Below are 15,169 nucleotides of genomic sequence, written 5' to 3'. Positions count from 1 at the left end.
ATGCCTGCATCCATCATTTGCCACCCACATGACAGGGGAGATGGCAGCCCAGGCTAGCAGGTCCCAGAGGACCATTCCCAGTGGTATAAAGGGCAAGGTGGAAAGGAAGGGCACAAAAGTGGCCCTTGGGGTAAATCCACAAAGGGGAAAAACAGATGGGCAGAGAGGAGTGGGTGGACCAAGTGTATGCACAAGTGTGTGTGTGTGTGTGTGTGTGTGTGTGTGTGTGTCTGCAGGCAGACAGGCAAGAGTTGTGGCAAAGCATGTGTGCCTTGGTGCCAGCTGGCAGGGTGTGAGCCATCAGCACAGTGGTGCCTGATGTGTGTGTGTGCATGTGTGTGTGTGGTGGGCGTAAGTGTGAGTATTTGAGTGAGGGGATCTGGCAAGGTGTGTGAAGATGTGTGAGGGCAGGAGTTGTGAGAAAGCAGCCAACGTGGCTGTGGACCTCTGTGTAGACATGGAGGTGCGTTTCTGCCTGAGTATGTGTGTGTGCGCGCAAGGCGTGGGGGCTTTTCCGTAAAAGCGGGAGTGGGGGTGCGCTCCGGGTGCTCCCTCCGCAGAACCAGCCAGGATTCCAGGGCAGATCTGTAGGTCCAACAGGGGGCGCCCCAGCACACCTACCTTGGGTAGCAAGGGTTCGAGCCCCACGACAGCCAAGTTGGAGCAGAGAAACCTGGGGTGGGGTTTGGTAGGGAAGTCCGTGGGGGCGGCGACCGAACTCACCGTGGCCAGAGACGTGGTTGTCCCAGGGCGCATGGCTGGCGGGTCGCGTAGCGTCGCCGAGTTGCAGGAAAAGTGCCAGGTAGTGGAGGGCGCCCAGCGCCACGGCGAGCGGGGCCCCCATGGTGTGCGCTCCGGCTGGGGGCGCCGCTGCCTCACATCGGGGCTCTGGAGCCCGCAGACCCCGCGCCCGCGGTCCCTCGCTCGGTGCGGCCTGGCTACCTGACTGCGGCCGCTTTCCCTTGTCCGCTCGATCCAGCCCGACCCGGGTCCCAGCCCTCGCCCGCCTCCGGCCCAGCCCTGGCTGCGGGCAGCGAGTGCACGCCCAGCCGGCCGCCTCCGACTGCGGGACTCTTCCCTTGCGCGGAAGGCCACTCCGCTCGGCGTCGCCGTGCCGCACCCCCCCTCCCTCTGCCTCCCGCCCGCCCAGAGGAGGCAGCGGCGGAGGGATCTGCCGCTTGATTTATCATCAAAGTTTTGCCCAGGCTGGGATTTTTAAAGAGGTACTCGCAACTTCCCCCCTAGCCTGAGAGCGGGGGCTGGGGGCGGCAAGGGGTGGAGGAGACCACCCCGGTCGCCTGGTTCCCGGAAAGCATAATACAACTGGGTTCAGAAACAGAAAATACTATCCAACAGGAATAAGGAGAAAGATCATTCCACCTGCAGGTAGACCCAGCGCGCTGAGAAGGAGGCTGCAACTTTGTTGGCACCCAGTGCAGGGGTCAGGGGGCAGAAGGGGAGGAGGGGCGAGGCAGGGAAGGAGCTTAGGCTGAGACACCAGAGCCCAGTTAGAGCTCTGCCAAAGCCTTTGAGTCCCCGTGTGACCATGCCCATGTGTGAATCTCAAGGTCTTCATTTGAGAAATGGGAAACGACAGCTATCTCCGGGGCAGTGATGAGGATTTGAGAAGTTAGGAATGCAGAGGGCCGAACATAAAGCCACTGACACGCCGCCTGGATAATTACTGTCGTTCTCCTCTCTAGGACTCAGTTTTCCCACCTACATAATAGGAGTAAGAGCTCAGTTGGTTAGGCTCCTTGCTGTTTAAAGATGCTGGGCCCTACTCGGTGAATTGCATCGCCCCCTACTGGGCTGTATGGTTTCCTTCCCGGGGCAGAAGCCTAGGGGAATGTGCATGAGCCACTCCCATTCTGCAGAGGAGTCCAAAGAGATACTCTGACTCTTTCCCTGGCCCTTTTACTGGCGCTGTTGGCCAGACCCTCAGGAAGGAAGGAGAACTTGTGGCTCATTTAAAAGATCAGAAGCATCTTAAATCAGAGAGAACAGTTTCTCCGAGGTCCCATGGAGGTACGGAGCCAGGGTCCTGTCTACCGTGCAGTAGAGTTCTCTCTGGTCTAATCTCCTGCCCATCTTCAGCCCTTGTCTGACGCTGTGTCAGAACCACAGAGGACAGCGCCAACCCCCTTCTTATCCTGACGCCCATCTTTTCACCATCATGCAGGCTTTTTGTGATGTTTCAGCACCGCGGACAGATCTTCCGGTCTTTCTCCGAAAAGGATAGGCTTAGCAAACGCCCGCTCTTCACTCCGGAACACAGGCGCACCCAGCATTCAGCACTGTGGACAGTACCCTGAATTGAAGAACGCGGTAAAGCCTGTGGGACTTTGCTTTCTTGTTCTCTTCTCCCTGACCACCCAATATCATGGTGACCAACACACTGGACGGGGCCTTTGGTCACCGCAACGATCCAGTTTCCTTAAAACTGAGAACAGCCCTAGCTCCAATGTCACACGTGTAGATAATGTTTGGGTACCACGGACAGTGCACCGGCTCACACGACGCAGCCCTTCCTTTCAGAACCATGGACAGGGCTCCCAGTCACTCCCTGCTCCTGGGACACACTCACAGGAGAGAAGGACTTTTTTTTTTTGCTCTACTAATGCACTTTACTTTTTTTCCCCCCACAAACGTGATATTAGATTATCCTGAGGTGATCAGGAGCCTCAGACTCTATAAGAACATATACCCAATCATTAATTCACTTAACTATCTTCCCAAAGAAATGGATGTTGTCATTCCCATTATAAAGGTGACAAAAATGAGAATCTTTGATCTCACCAAGAAGTGCTAAGATTGAAACCAAGTTTCTTTCAAATCCAGCATAATATCTCTCCAGGAGAATGTGGTGACAGATTCAGGGCTCAAGCCCAAGGTTTTTTCCTCATAAACCAGATTGGAAGGTTGGGACAAAGAAAAGAGTACAAGGAGAGGGAGATTAGGAGAGGTGTAAACAACTATCTGTGTAGGAGCTGCAGAGGGAACAGGCCAGGGAAAATGGCAGCATATTGCTGCTTGGCCGCTGACCCTCTGGCTGACTTTCAGGAATCTTTTCTCCTCATTGACTGGAACAAGGTTAAGTCTCAGAACTTCAAAGCTTCCTTCAAGGATGAACCTCTAGGGATTACATGATTTTGGAAGGGCTCATGATGTAACAGTTCTACTGGAAACCCTTTGATGCCATATCTATTTGAGAAACGTTGACCTCTCTAGTTTGTATTCAAGGTCTCAGTCTTCCCTCCTGTCCATACCCTGTGCCCTGGTCACTGTTCCCTCCCTGAGCATGCCCCTTCTTCACTATGTCCTGACCCTCCTTGCTTCTCTTTTGCTTGTATGCCTACTCCCTCTGTGTAGCTAAGTCCCCAAAGTTCAGCCTGAGCCCCCCATGGGAGAGAATATCTGCTGCCTTCTCCTGGTTTCCAAGTCTCTATTTCCTCATTGTGTTCCCAGAAACATGTCACAAATTTGAATTCTACCTATATGTTCTGCCATCATTAGCTGTGTTACTTTATTTTTTTAAAATTTTATTTATTTATTTATGTGTGTGTGTGTGTGTGTGTGTGTGTGTGGCCAGCTCAGCCCACCAGGGGGCAGGGCTGGCTGGCATGTGGTGCTGGGGGATTGAACCGTGGTCCCTGTGCTTTGCTAAGCTTGTTCTAAGTAGGGGCTTTAGACCACTGAGCCATCTCGCCAGCCCTAGCTGTGTTACTTTAGAGGGACTTTTTTTTTTTCCTAGTCCAGGCTGCCTTAAGGGAGGATCTGGTGCAGCATGTGGTGCTGGGGATCAAACTGCAATCCCCTGCTCCTGAGTTTGCCCAAGAAGGCACTTTAGACAACTGAACCAACCTGCAGGCACCCCTAGCTGTGTTACTTTAGACGACAAGTTGGTTAGCCCTTCTCAGTTTCCTCTGCTATAAAATAAGGATAATAATATGTCCTTCCCAAGATTATTGTGAGAATTCAGTGAATTGCCACAAAGAAAGTATTTAAAACAGTACTTGGTACATAGGCAATAACATGATACATGTTGACTATTATTGTTATCTAAGACAAGGGAAATAGTTTCAGAAAGAGTAAGTGTCCTGCTCACAGGAGGGCAACAATGGAAAGGGATATTTCAAAGAATCTCTGCTCTCAGGAACAGTCCCGAAGGACCTCTAACTCAACCTACCCTCCTTACAGCTTAGGAAAATAAGAATCAGAAAAGATGTGTGGCTTCCTTGGGGTCACACAGCTGCTTACCACACATCAACCCATGTCCTTTGTCTCCCATCTCAGGTCTCTCCTACTCGAAAACACTGTCCCATTTGTGTTTTCTTCACTCCCTACCTAAAATTCACTTTACAGTTTACAAAACACTTTCACATCTATAATTTCATGTAATTCATATGACAACCGTCCCAAGGCCAATACTATTAGCTTTCTTCTTTTACAGATGAAGAAACTGAAGCCCAGAGAGGCAAAGGTTGCACAGTAGGAGGGCGCAGAGCTGGATGGGAAGGACTGATCTCCAAGCCATGCTCCTTCCTCACATACCTGTCTTCAGTCTGCTTCAGCAATCCAAATGCAAACCTCAGACACCGTGGCAACCAAGAGTAAAGTGGAAGCAGAAGGTAACCAAAGACTATCCAAGAAATACACTAGGGTGGTTGACTCTAATCACTCATTTCACTCTGGGAATGCTCCAGGGAAGAGTAAGCCTCCCATCCCTAGGGGTAACTAAACAAGCATCTAGCAGGCATGTGGATGCCATGAAGCAAATATCACTGCTATTTCCCTTACACAAATGAGGCTCAGGAGGTGAACACCATGTCAAGTATTTCAGCTGGGAAAGATGACAATTTTAAAGTGCCCCCCCGCAAGCAGGAGATCTTGCATGCCCCTTGCCTCTGACTGAGCTCCCTGGAGAGTCTGCACCCTCCCCTTGACTCTGGGAGGCCACCTTCCCTCCCCTCCTTGAAAGGTGTCACTTGAGCACTGTGGTTCTGTCAGTAGTAACAGCCGTAAGATTTGTCCTTTTAATCCAGAATCAATAACAAATTTCATTTAAAAATAAATTAAACTAGGCATTGGAAATCATTCACCGTGTGGGCTGGGGCCCTTATAGAGCACCGTCTAAATGGCTTCCTCTCTCTCATCTATCAATGCCAAGAGGGGGGAAATACCTAAGCTGTCTGATTCATGGAGAAACTACTTAAATGTATCAGCCCCTAACAATGAGCAATGTAAGCCCAGAGTCGTACCTTTTAACACACCAATAACATGTGGAGCGAGGCTCCATGAGAGCTTATCAGAGACCCCACGGTCACTGGCTTCAAGCAAGCCCATTTATAAGGGGGAACAATGGCTTTCGTATGTAGCCGCCTAATTTTCAGAATGCATTACTGAGCTCTGAGGAGCAATGGAATTCTATTAAAGTCTTATCTGCCACAGGAGGATATGAAACCGGCAGGGAAAACCAGACTTGGCAAAGACATGCCCAGAAAGCACCAGGACTGACCCTAGGAGGTGGGTGAACTAGCTGAGAATGAAGGAGGGGGCAGGCGGGGCCCCGGATGTGTGAAAATATGTGCATTAATAGAGCTCCGGTTTCCAGCGATTACGTTTACATCAGCGAATAAAACTTGGCAATAAAACATCAGAGCTGCGTCTCAGACAGCATTTCCTTTTACAGCCCGGTGTATTTCACTCATTATAACAGGAGGCAGGGAGCTTGAGGTGTCCCCATTTCTCCCCCTTTAATTAAATTTTCTAAATTACTGCCCAAGATTTGGATAAAGCAGAAGACTTACAGCTCCACTAATCGCCATCGAGGCTCCCACCCCATCACTGGTGGCCCTGACTGTACTGGGTTCCAACATTATTAAAGTGAAATACTGTGGCCACTGCCTGCCAGGGCTTTGCTTTGTGAAAGGAGATACAGCTTCAGGACAGGAAGTGCCCCAGGGCTGGGCTCCTGGACTGGTTATGCCATCCTCTCTTTGAGAGAGCTGGGGCAAGTCACTTTTCCTCTCTGAGGCCTACAACTCCTTCTTTTCCCCCCCGAATAACCATTTTAAGTCTCTGGAGTTGATTTGGGCCAGGAGCAGCCCTGTGACTTAGGCAGCTTTATAAACACCACTAATGCCCACGATGTGTCTCAGAAATTCTGACATTATTGGTCTAGGGTGAGGTCTGAACATCAAAGTTTTTGAATTCCCAGATAACCCCAGTGTCCAGTCAGGGTTGAGCACCAGGGTTGGCCCAGAGTTTTGAGATGACCACAGGTTCTAAGATCTCTGAGATCAGCATGAGTTTTAATATCTCTTGGAGATCTGGCTGTTCCTGCAGAAGCCCAGGCCTCAATCCTGGGGGTTCTCTTTGAGTCTAACTGTTGGAGTCTGAGGAAACATCTAGAAATCTGCCAATTCAACAAGGATCCTGAGTGTGCTTCATGCAAAGATCCAGTGGTGCTAGTGAGGGTTCCGACAGGGGTTGGAAGACAGGGGTCCTTCTCTTCTGTCCTTTGAATTGGGTCAAATCAGCCTCTTGGGATAAGAGTCCAGTTATCCTCTATTGGACACTTCAGGAGCTGAGTTATGAGCTGTCCTACAAGTCTGGGATAGTCCTCTCCTCTGGGAACTAGTTTTTGCACTTGATCTTCTCAAAGCAGGATCCCTGAGAAGCCTCCACAGATAGACAATGTGCCTGTTCTAAGCCTTCTACCCACAGGGTCCACCACAGTGCATACCCTGTCCTCTCATCCTGATAGATTCTCAGTTGCATTTGCATTAATCCCCCCATCTCCAGCTTTTGGGCTGCCTAGGAAAATCCTGTCCAAAATTAAGGTGCTAACAAGGTAGATTTCTGAGGGCAGTCTCTTCTCTTAGAGGTGGCAATCTCTTTTTAGAGCCTCTTCTTCCTTTTTTTTTTTTTTTTTTTTTGCGGAACCAGGGATTGAACTCAGGCCCTTACACTTGCCAGACAAGCACTTATTCTACTGAGCTATTTCCATGGCCCTTAGAGCCTCTTCTTATAAGGACACTAATCCAATCAGGTCAGGGCTCCACCCTTATGACCTTACTGAACCTTAATTATTTCCTGACTCCAAATACAGTTACATTGAGAGTCAGGGATTCAACATATGAATTTCAAGATACAAAACATTCCATCTATAGCAACTCCGTAGATATTGACCCTCAGTTTTGAACCTACTTGCATTCTACCAATGGCCAGAAAATACACATGGCATGTGTCTGAGTTGTCCCAGCAAGGATCCTAATGAAATCCCCACCAAAGGCAATTAATTAGATCAGGCAGGGGGTCCTGGAGCCTTCACCCTACAACCAGGTGCTTGTTAAACACAGAACGACAGCAGGGTCTCTGCCAATTAGGTACAAGACCCTACTTGTGGGAGTAGTTTCAAAATCCTGAACTAATTTAAATAGCACAGTTAATGGCTCTCTACTTCACAGTAGTAATAGCCACACCAGCACTGGCCAATAGGAATAAAATGTGAATTATGTGTGTAATTTTAGATTTTCTAGCAAACACACTAAAAAAATTAAAAGAAAGGTAAAATTAATTTTAATATTATATTTTTGTGACTCAGTGTATCTAAAATATTACCATTTCAGTACATAATCATAAAAGGCATTATTTTTAAGACTTCATTTTCTATGATTATTTATATTTAAATTTGCTTATTTATTTAGTTCTGTAGTGCTAGGAAACAAAGCCCAGGCCTTGCATGTGGTGCTAAGACAAGCACTTAGCCTCTATCTAGCACTATCTTTTTTTTCTTCTTAAAGACAGGCTTCTGCTAAGTTGCCCAGGCTGCTCTCAAACTTGCAATCCTCCTGCCTCAGACTCTCAAGCAGCTGAGAGCCGAGACTCTCAAGTAGGTGTGTGCCATGATATTTTGCCACACAAGTCATTATTACGGAGCTATTTCACATTCCTTTTTACATGCCAAGGTGTTGAACTCTGGTGTGCATCTGACATTCGTGGTATGTCTCCACTTGGCCCAGCCCTGTTTCCAGTGCTCCATAGCCCTATGACTGCCTTAGTGGGTAGTGTACGCTAGACCCCCTAAGAGAAGGCCTGGGCTGGCATCTCTAAGGACAGAAGCAAAGTGAAAATCTATGAGCACTTACTGTGTGCCAAGCACCAGGATTTACTGCACGGCAGTCTCATAACAAGAGGCTGTTGCCCTATCTTCTGGTTGTGGGAACTGAGGTGCAGCAAAGTGCTGGGACTGGGCTGAGGTCTCACGGTGGCTGCAACCAAGTCTACTTCCTCAGGCGCCTGTGGTTGGAGACCTCACCCAGAGCTGGCAGGATACAGGGCCTGAGCTTGAGGGGTCCTCGGTGATAGCTGGAGCTAGGCCTCTAGGTAGGCCCGCAATCTCAGCGCTATCGCTCTTGCTTGTGATTTAAAATCAGGGCTATAGAGCTGAAAGTGGTGGCATACACCTGTATTCCCAGCACTTACAAGGCTGAGACAGGAGGAGACTAGTCTGGGCTACAAAATGAGCTCAAGGCCAGGCTGAACTGCATAGTGAAACCCTGTCTGAAAAAGACAAAAACAAAGCAAAACAACACAACACAGGGCTATATTATTAAGCCAAAGGAATGACATTCTAATGGTGAAATTTCTGGTAAATGAGAGTCTGGGAACAAAAGCTGACCCGCTTAATCCAGGCTGCTGGGCCTGGGTAAAGGGAGAAATGTCTTCTGAGTGGTCCTTGCCAGAGTGGTGGTGTCATGGAGTAGCTGAGGTTCTGGGTATTACTGACCTACTGACAGGCTATGAACATGAGGTGCCCAGTGATTGCACTTAGACGGCTAGAACTTGCCAAGGCTGTAAATCACGCCCGAGAAGCTCAAGGAGGGAATAAATTCTACTCTAATCCAGAAGTACCTCCAGCTGTGGACCTAAATGCAGCACAGTGTGGGGTTTTCTGAACCTCCTATCCCTCAGAAGTGGGTGTGAAGTGGAGCAGGCCCTGGAGCCATAGCCTCTTGGGTTCCCAAGAGAGTCTGGGCTGAGACCCAGGGGCAGCTTGGGAGGGAAGAGAAAACCCAGACCCCCGGGACATTCTCATTGTTCTGTCCCCCCACCCACACATCTGTCTTATGTTGCCTGTGCACCTAGTATCTGCTCTCTGGGGTGACACTTGCTGGGTCAGCTCTGAACCTTATGTGGCTTCGGGCAAAAATCTTCCCTCTGGACCTCAGTTTTCTCATCTCGGGACATCTCCCTTCCACCCTCTAGCCCCAGGGTTATTTCAAAGAGCAGATGAGGTGAGTCCAGGCACCTGTTGGACAAACAACCATTGTGCCTATAACCGTATCATCTCACTTAAGCTGCACTGAGAGGGGCTGAGCCACCCTCACTTCACGGCAGACACACAGCAGACTGGAGGGGATGAGGAAGCTTGGTCAGAACTGTGCTTCTGCTTGTCCTTGTTGCTTCTGCCCACATTCGCAACACTTTCCCCCCCACATTCTTGAGCACCCCACCCTGAAGCCCCTTGGCAGGCCTGCCCTGAGGGTGTGGCTCTGCCTGAGCATTCCCCTGTGCTCCACCCGACAGAGGTGGGCCTGAACCCAACAGTGGCCCATCCCACATCTGTGATCCTGAGCATCTTGCCAAGCCTCAGTTTCCTCATCTGTAAAGTGGATATGAAGACACTCATCTTCACTTCTTCCTGAAAATTCAACGAGATGTGCATGAGAAACACATATTCAGCACCTGGCAACAGTAGAAGCTCAATAAATATTATCTATTGATTTTTTTTTGTCTTGGCTCTCTCAAGAATAACAAATAGCTGCCAGGGACTCAGAACATCATCTTATATTGCACTATCCTTGCACAGATGGGGAAACTGAGGACCAGGGATGGACAGAGGCGTCTGAGGCCACATATCATCTACACAGGCAGAGACAGCCTGGATCTTAGAGCCCCACGCCCCTGCTGCACAGTTCTCCACTCCATGCCCTTACTGGATAGTAGCAGCCAAAGGGGCTGGAAGCCCCAGAGCCAGCCAGGGAAGAGGCTGGAAGGCTTATGTCTCCTAGGGGGCCACCCAGGCTAAGGTCTGGTGCGTGTCCTGCAAGCCCAGCATCTCCTGCCGCTGTGGTGCCCTCGCTATACCTGTGCCTCCCTGGCCCCTGTGGGGCTGACGTCAAGAGCCAGCCCAGCAAGTGTGTGCAAGATGGTGATAACAGGGACCAGGTTCCTGGACCCCTGCGTAAGAGCTCTTGCCTGCTTGCCACCTCCCCAGTGAGGCTGCAGAGGCCCAGTTGGTTCCTCGAGGCAGCTGATGGATGTCCTGAGTGCATCTCGACCCTGCCTCTGCCTACTTGTGACCCTGGGCCCTTTCTCTCTCTGAGCTTGTATCTGTCTGTCCGTAAAATGGGAATTAAGACAGTGCTCACTGAAGAAGGTTGATGCATAAGTTAGCATCTTTCATCTACCACAGCGCCCACACAGAGTGGGTGTCAGCTTCATAAATGGGAGCTCGCAGCCTAGAATAAGGCAAGGGCGTTCTGTCTGGCCATCCCTGGCTCACCCACCCAGGACTCCTCTGCCCTTTTGATGCAAGGCACTGTCTCAACCACCAGGGCAGGGGTTGTCAGTGGGAGAACCCAAAGATCATGCATGCTCACTGCCCATGAGGCTGAGGACAATGGCTCACCAGTCTGCGACCAGGCATAGCACTATTTCTCATCTCTTCTGACCCTTACCTCAAGTCTGGGCCTCTGCACCTCAGGAGGAGCAACCTTCTATCCTGCACCCAGATGGAATCCAGCCGGAGGCTGCCCCTGGAGCCAAAGGCCTTCTCTCATCCTCCCACACCATCCCCTCCACTTTCTTCTCCCTTGCTCCTGCTCCTTCTGGGTCCTGGCTGCAGCCCCATCTTTTACAGCTACATGCTTTCTTATGTCATCCTGCTCCTCCTTCAGCCTCCCTACCCACCCACCCTCACAAATACTTCTCTCAGTCACTTGGCATCCTAACATCTTCTAGAATCCACCCCATCTACTGCACAGGTCCATCTGCCTGGACTATGAGCTGGCTCCAGTGCCGTTTCCCACAGGGAGCAGCCCTCCAAGGCAAGCCTCTGTGTCCTTGCCCGTTGCTCCACTCCCACTCCTCCTGGGCAGCCTTTGTAGTAGAAACCCTGCTTGCTCAGCCTGCCTGGGCTTGAGCACTTCCGGGTCCGTCTGTTTCTGATGATTGTACTCTTGGAGGCCTACACAAAGTTGGACCTCAGGAAATGCTGCCGAGTAAGTGAGGGAGGACAGTAACGAGTGAGTGAATAGTGAGAGGTAACTTCCACCTGGGCAGCATGCTTGGATAGTGGTGGGACCGGATCTCTGTGCTTTAGCCGCAGAAGAGCCTGGGCCTGCAGTGACCTTTATTCTCTGCCTCACTCTGTGGCTTGCATCCCTCTCTAGGCCTCAGTTTCCCCAGGAGAATGAGGGAGATAGGTAGACCTCTGTGTCTCCTCTCCACCCTGGAGGGCTTTGTTCTGGCTGGGGGAGGAGGCAGCAAGTATGTAGAGCCAGGCCCTGGAGTTAGATGAGAGTAAGGACAAGACCAAAGTTCCTGCGGTCAGAGCTATCCTGCCTCCTGAGACAGAGCTCACCAGCACAAGGTATGCCAGCAGAGGTGCGGGAGAGAGGACTGCTGAGGTTGGGCTCAGGCAGGGCCCAGAAAGGCAGGGCTGGAGGGGATTCTGAGCTCTGTCCTTATTGACTGCATCATGTGGGAAGTTGGCTCATCTCCAAATCTCTATCTCCTGGTCTGGAGAATGGGGATACTGCATCAGCCTTGCAAGGTTTCAAGAAAATGCACATGGCTTGGAGTGCCATAAATGTTTCATAAGTATTGGCATCTCCTGGTCCATCCTGCGTGCTAAGATGAGGGTTTGGCTGTTGTACCCTGGGTCCAGCAGGGGCCTAGCCACAGTACAAGGGTTAGAGGTCCTCCCTCCTTCCCTCATGGAGCATGCATCACAGACGTCACTCTCGGGGCCCTGGCCAGGGCCCTGGAATGCAGGAGAAAGGCCAGCCTGTGTTGCCCCTCCCGGTGCTGAGCCTCCAGCACAGGGAATTTCCCCTCCACTCTCCTCATCCTTCACCTCCTTGCAGGGAGCCCCATCCTTTTCATGCCTCCCAATCACGGAAAACTGCCTCATCAATCATGTTCTCTCTAATTAACTTCTAATTTACCTCTTTAGTCAAATCTGTTTACAATCAGAGACAAGAAAACACGCAGCAGCCTGAGGTACGGACGAAGGGACCAGCTCTGGGGACCATAGAGGATCAATCAGTCCTTGGCCAGAGTGGGAACCCTGAGGCTTTCTTTTCTTCCCAGGGAGCCACGGATGCTAAGGGCAGGGGTGGAGTCACCTGGCTCAGTGTCCTTGCCTTGCAGTGGGCACCCAGCTTTGATCCCCCTCAAGGCCTGCCCTTGTCTTCCTGCCTCAGCCCCTTGCAAGGTGGCTTCTCTCCTAATCCTTGCACTTCCCCTGCACCTCAGGGGTAAGTGTCCTGTTTCTCTGTCTGCAAAGTGAGGGGTAAAATGACATGCCACCTGTCAGGGTCATGCGCCCACTGCTCATCCCACCAGCTGCACAGCCCAGCGAGGGACACTGGATGCTGAGCCCAGCATGGAAGGAGCTCTGTCCTTGTTTCTTTTTGTATTTGGTTGTTTTAAAATTTTAAATTAATCTCAAACTTAAAAGTGGCACCTGGAGCCGGGGACATGGCTCGGTGGAATAAGTGCTTCCCTGGCAAGCACAAGGGCCTGAGTTCAATCCCACAGTACATGTCGACACCCTTGAAAGTACTCACTTGCATTTTCTAAGATACTACAACTGCTGATCTTGGGAAATTTGTGTTGAAATGTCACTACTATGTCATCTTAATGAGCATGTGAGGTCTTTTCAGTCTCATTGCATCACTTTCTGGCCATATGAACTTGACCTTATCACTGCTATGAGCCCACCTTCCAGGTCTGCATGGCATTGGTCCAGGAATAGGGGATAAAACTTTCCCTCCCCAGTGAGCCAAGGAATAGGAAGCACATGGTGGCTGGTGAGGACCTCACTGTCTGCTTTCAAGGACCCTGAGGTCATGGGTGAGACTTCACATTCTCTACTTAGAGAGGTGACCCAAGGCTCAGAAAGTCCAGGAGCTTTGCTCTGGGAGCCCATGGCCTGTGTGAAGGAAAAAGCAAGCAGCAGAAGGTGAAAGTGAAAGGCATCTAGAAGGAGCGGGATAATGATTATTAACGACATGGCAGTTAATACTAACAATAAAGACCAGCAAAGTCACCATGGACCAGGCATCCCTGGTGAGGGGAAAGAAGAGAGGAGAGGAGAGGGAAGAGGCATTGGTTCGTTCAGTTTGCCCTCAGTTTTCCTTTTCTTTGGAACATTTCTCCAGCTGCTCCCATGCTTGCTACTACAGGACTCAAGTATCAGTTTGTCCTCTGAGAGGCCTTCTAGAAGTTTCTGGAAGCCTCTTCCACTATGACTACCACGCAAGCCCTCTAATTTGCTCTTCACCTTGTTTTATTTGCTTCCTATCCTTTATTTCTATCAGAAATTAACTTATTTAATTCTCTCCTTTTGCTTGAATTGTTGGGGTGTCTTTCTCCCCCTTGATGAACTCCTTGAGAGCAGGAATCACTGCCATATTTATTTCTTGACCCCTCGGGGCCTAACATTGTGGCTGCCACAGGGAGATTGGTGGAGTGAACTCTGGATTTCCAGTTCAGGTTCAGTCTTCCCCAGCGTGGCCAGTGTGAGGAAGGCAGAGATGGAATCAGACAGGGATTCTGTTGTCACTGCTCACAGTCTGCCCAAATGTAACCATAGGATGTCATGGAGGGCAGGGACAGCAGATCCAGTCTCCTGCATGTGACATTTCTGAGTGGGACAGAACCTCCTGGGCATAGACCTTGGTGGGCTGGCAGTCCCAAGGAGGCACCTAATGTCCTCCTGGTGAGGCAGCTGCAACTTCAGACCCAGCTTTCCCGGCTCTGTGGGCTGCAACTGCTCTGATGTCAACCTGTCATGACAGGTACTTCCCAAGAAGCTCTTAGGCAAACTCTGGGAGGAAACTCTGTACCTACTGCCAGTTCACGCCACTCCATGGTGCCTCCTGGAGCCCTGCATGGTTGCTGCAAGAAGAAGGGAAGGCCTGGGTGTGGAAGGGGAGTAGGGATCTTATTTAAGGACCAGGGAACCCCTCTTGTCCAGAGGCCTCCAGGAAGTGACAGCTCTAGTGACAAGGAAGGTGCCTGTGTTGTCCCGCTGTACCATGTGTTCATATTTCTGTTTTCTGGCCCGTGGTTCTCAATCCAGGATGTGTAATTAGGTGTCCAGTGCACTTCAATTCTGTTCCGATAGAATTTGCCTTGTTTAATCGGGAACAGCATGGCTGCCTTTGACAGCTGCTTTTCCTGGGGGAAAAAAAGCAGTTATGGAAGGAGGGAGCTGAGAGGTGGCTGGGAACTGGGCTTCCTGGTTGTAAGTTGGCTTGCCACAGACTCATGGGTGGCCTGGTTTCAGTTTGCCCATGTATCAAAGGGGTGGGAAGATTTGGGGATCTCTGAGCTATGACTTTAAACATTATTGCAAATGAGCACCCACCATACCCAGGGTGCCTCCGTGGGGTGTGGGGCCAGGCCTGGGACACATCACTCACCCTGTGCTGGAGGAGAAGAGGCATTTAAATCCAAGGTGGCATTTTTATCGCTGTGTTCTTAATTGTAATTGTCATTTAATTAGATTAGTGATAATTAATAATACTAATAATGTACTGTCCTTTGTTTGGGACAATGACATTGCAGACCCACCATCCTGAGGGGAACCTGGCTGCTGAGAGTGCCTCCCTCCTCCCCTCTGCCCACGCCCTCCCCGCCCTGACTCTGGCTTTCTGATCACATGTGGCGGTCACGCTGGCCAGTGGTGGCCTCTGCTCTCAGTGGTCTCCCCCATTACACTGTGAGCTGCAGCCATGGACAGGTGGGGACCAGTCTGGTCAGCCCTATGGCCCCTGGGACAGGGGGGGACTGGCCCAGATTTAGTATATGCTGGATGGAAGAAAGGCTAAGGGGACACAGAGAAGAAGATGGATGAATTAATGGAGGT

At 50.6% G+C, this 15,169-nt stretch overlaps 1 protein-coding gene across 1 annotated transcript in view; it reads right to left on the bottom strand.

Moving 5' to 3' along the window:
• Positions 1–1,089, bottom strand: part of Vstm2l (V-set and transmembrane domain containing 2 like) — a 29,315-nt gene extending 28,226 nt beyond the window's left edge. Inside the window, exon 1 of the mRNA XM_004630899.2 lies at positions 724–1,089. Within this exon, the coding sequence (XP_004630956.1) occupies positions 724–844 (121 nt within the window). The 5' untranslated portion in view covers positions 845–1,089. The remainder of the gene's footprint in view (positions 1–723) is intronic.
• Positions 1,090–15,169: the final 14,080 nt, after the last annotated feature.

Source organism: Octodon degus, unplaced genomic scaffold (genome assembly GCF_000260255.1).
Source record: "Octodon degus isolate 3935 unplaced genomic scaffold, OctDeg1.0 scaffold00037, whole genome shotgun sequence".
Taxonomy (NCBI): domain Eukaryota; kingdom Metazoa; phylum Chordata; class Mammalia; order Rodentia; family Octodontidae; genus Octodon; species Octodon degus.
The sequence above is the reverse complement of the archived record's forward strand: the minus strand, read 5'-3'. Positions and strand labels throughout refer to the sequence as shown.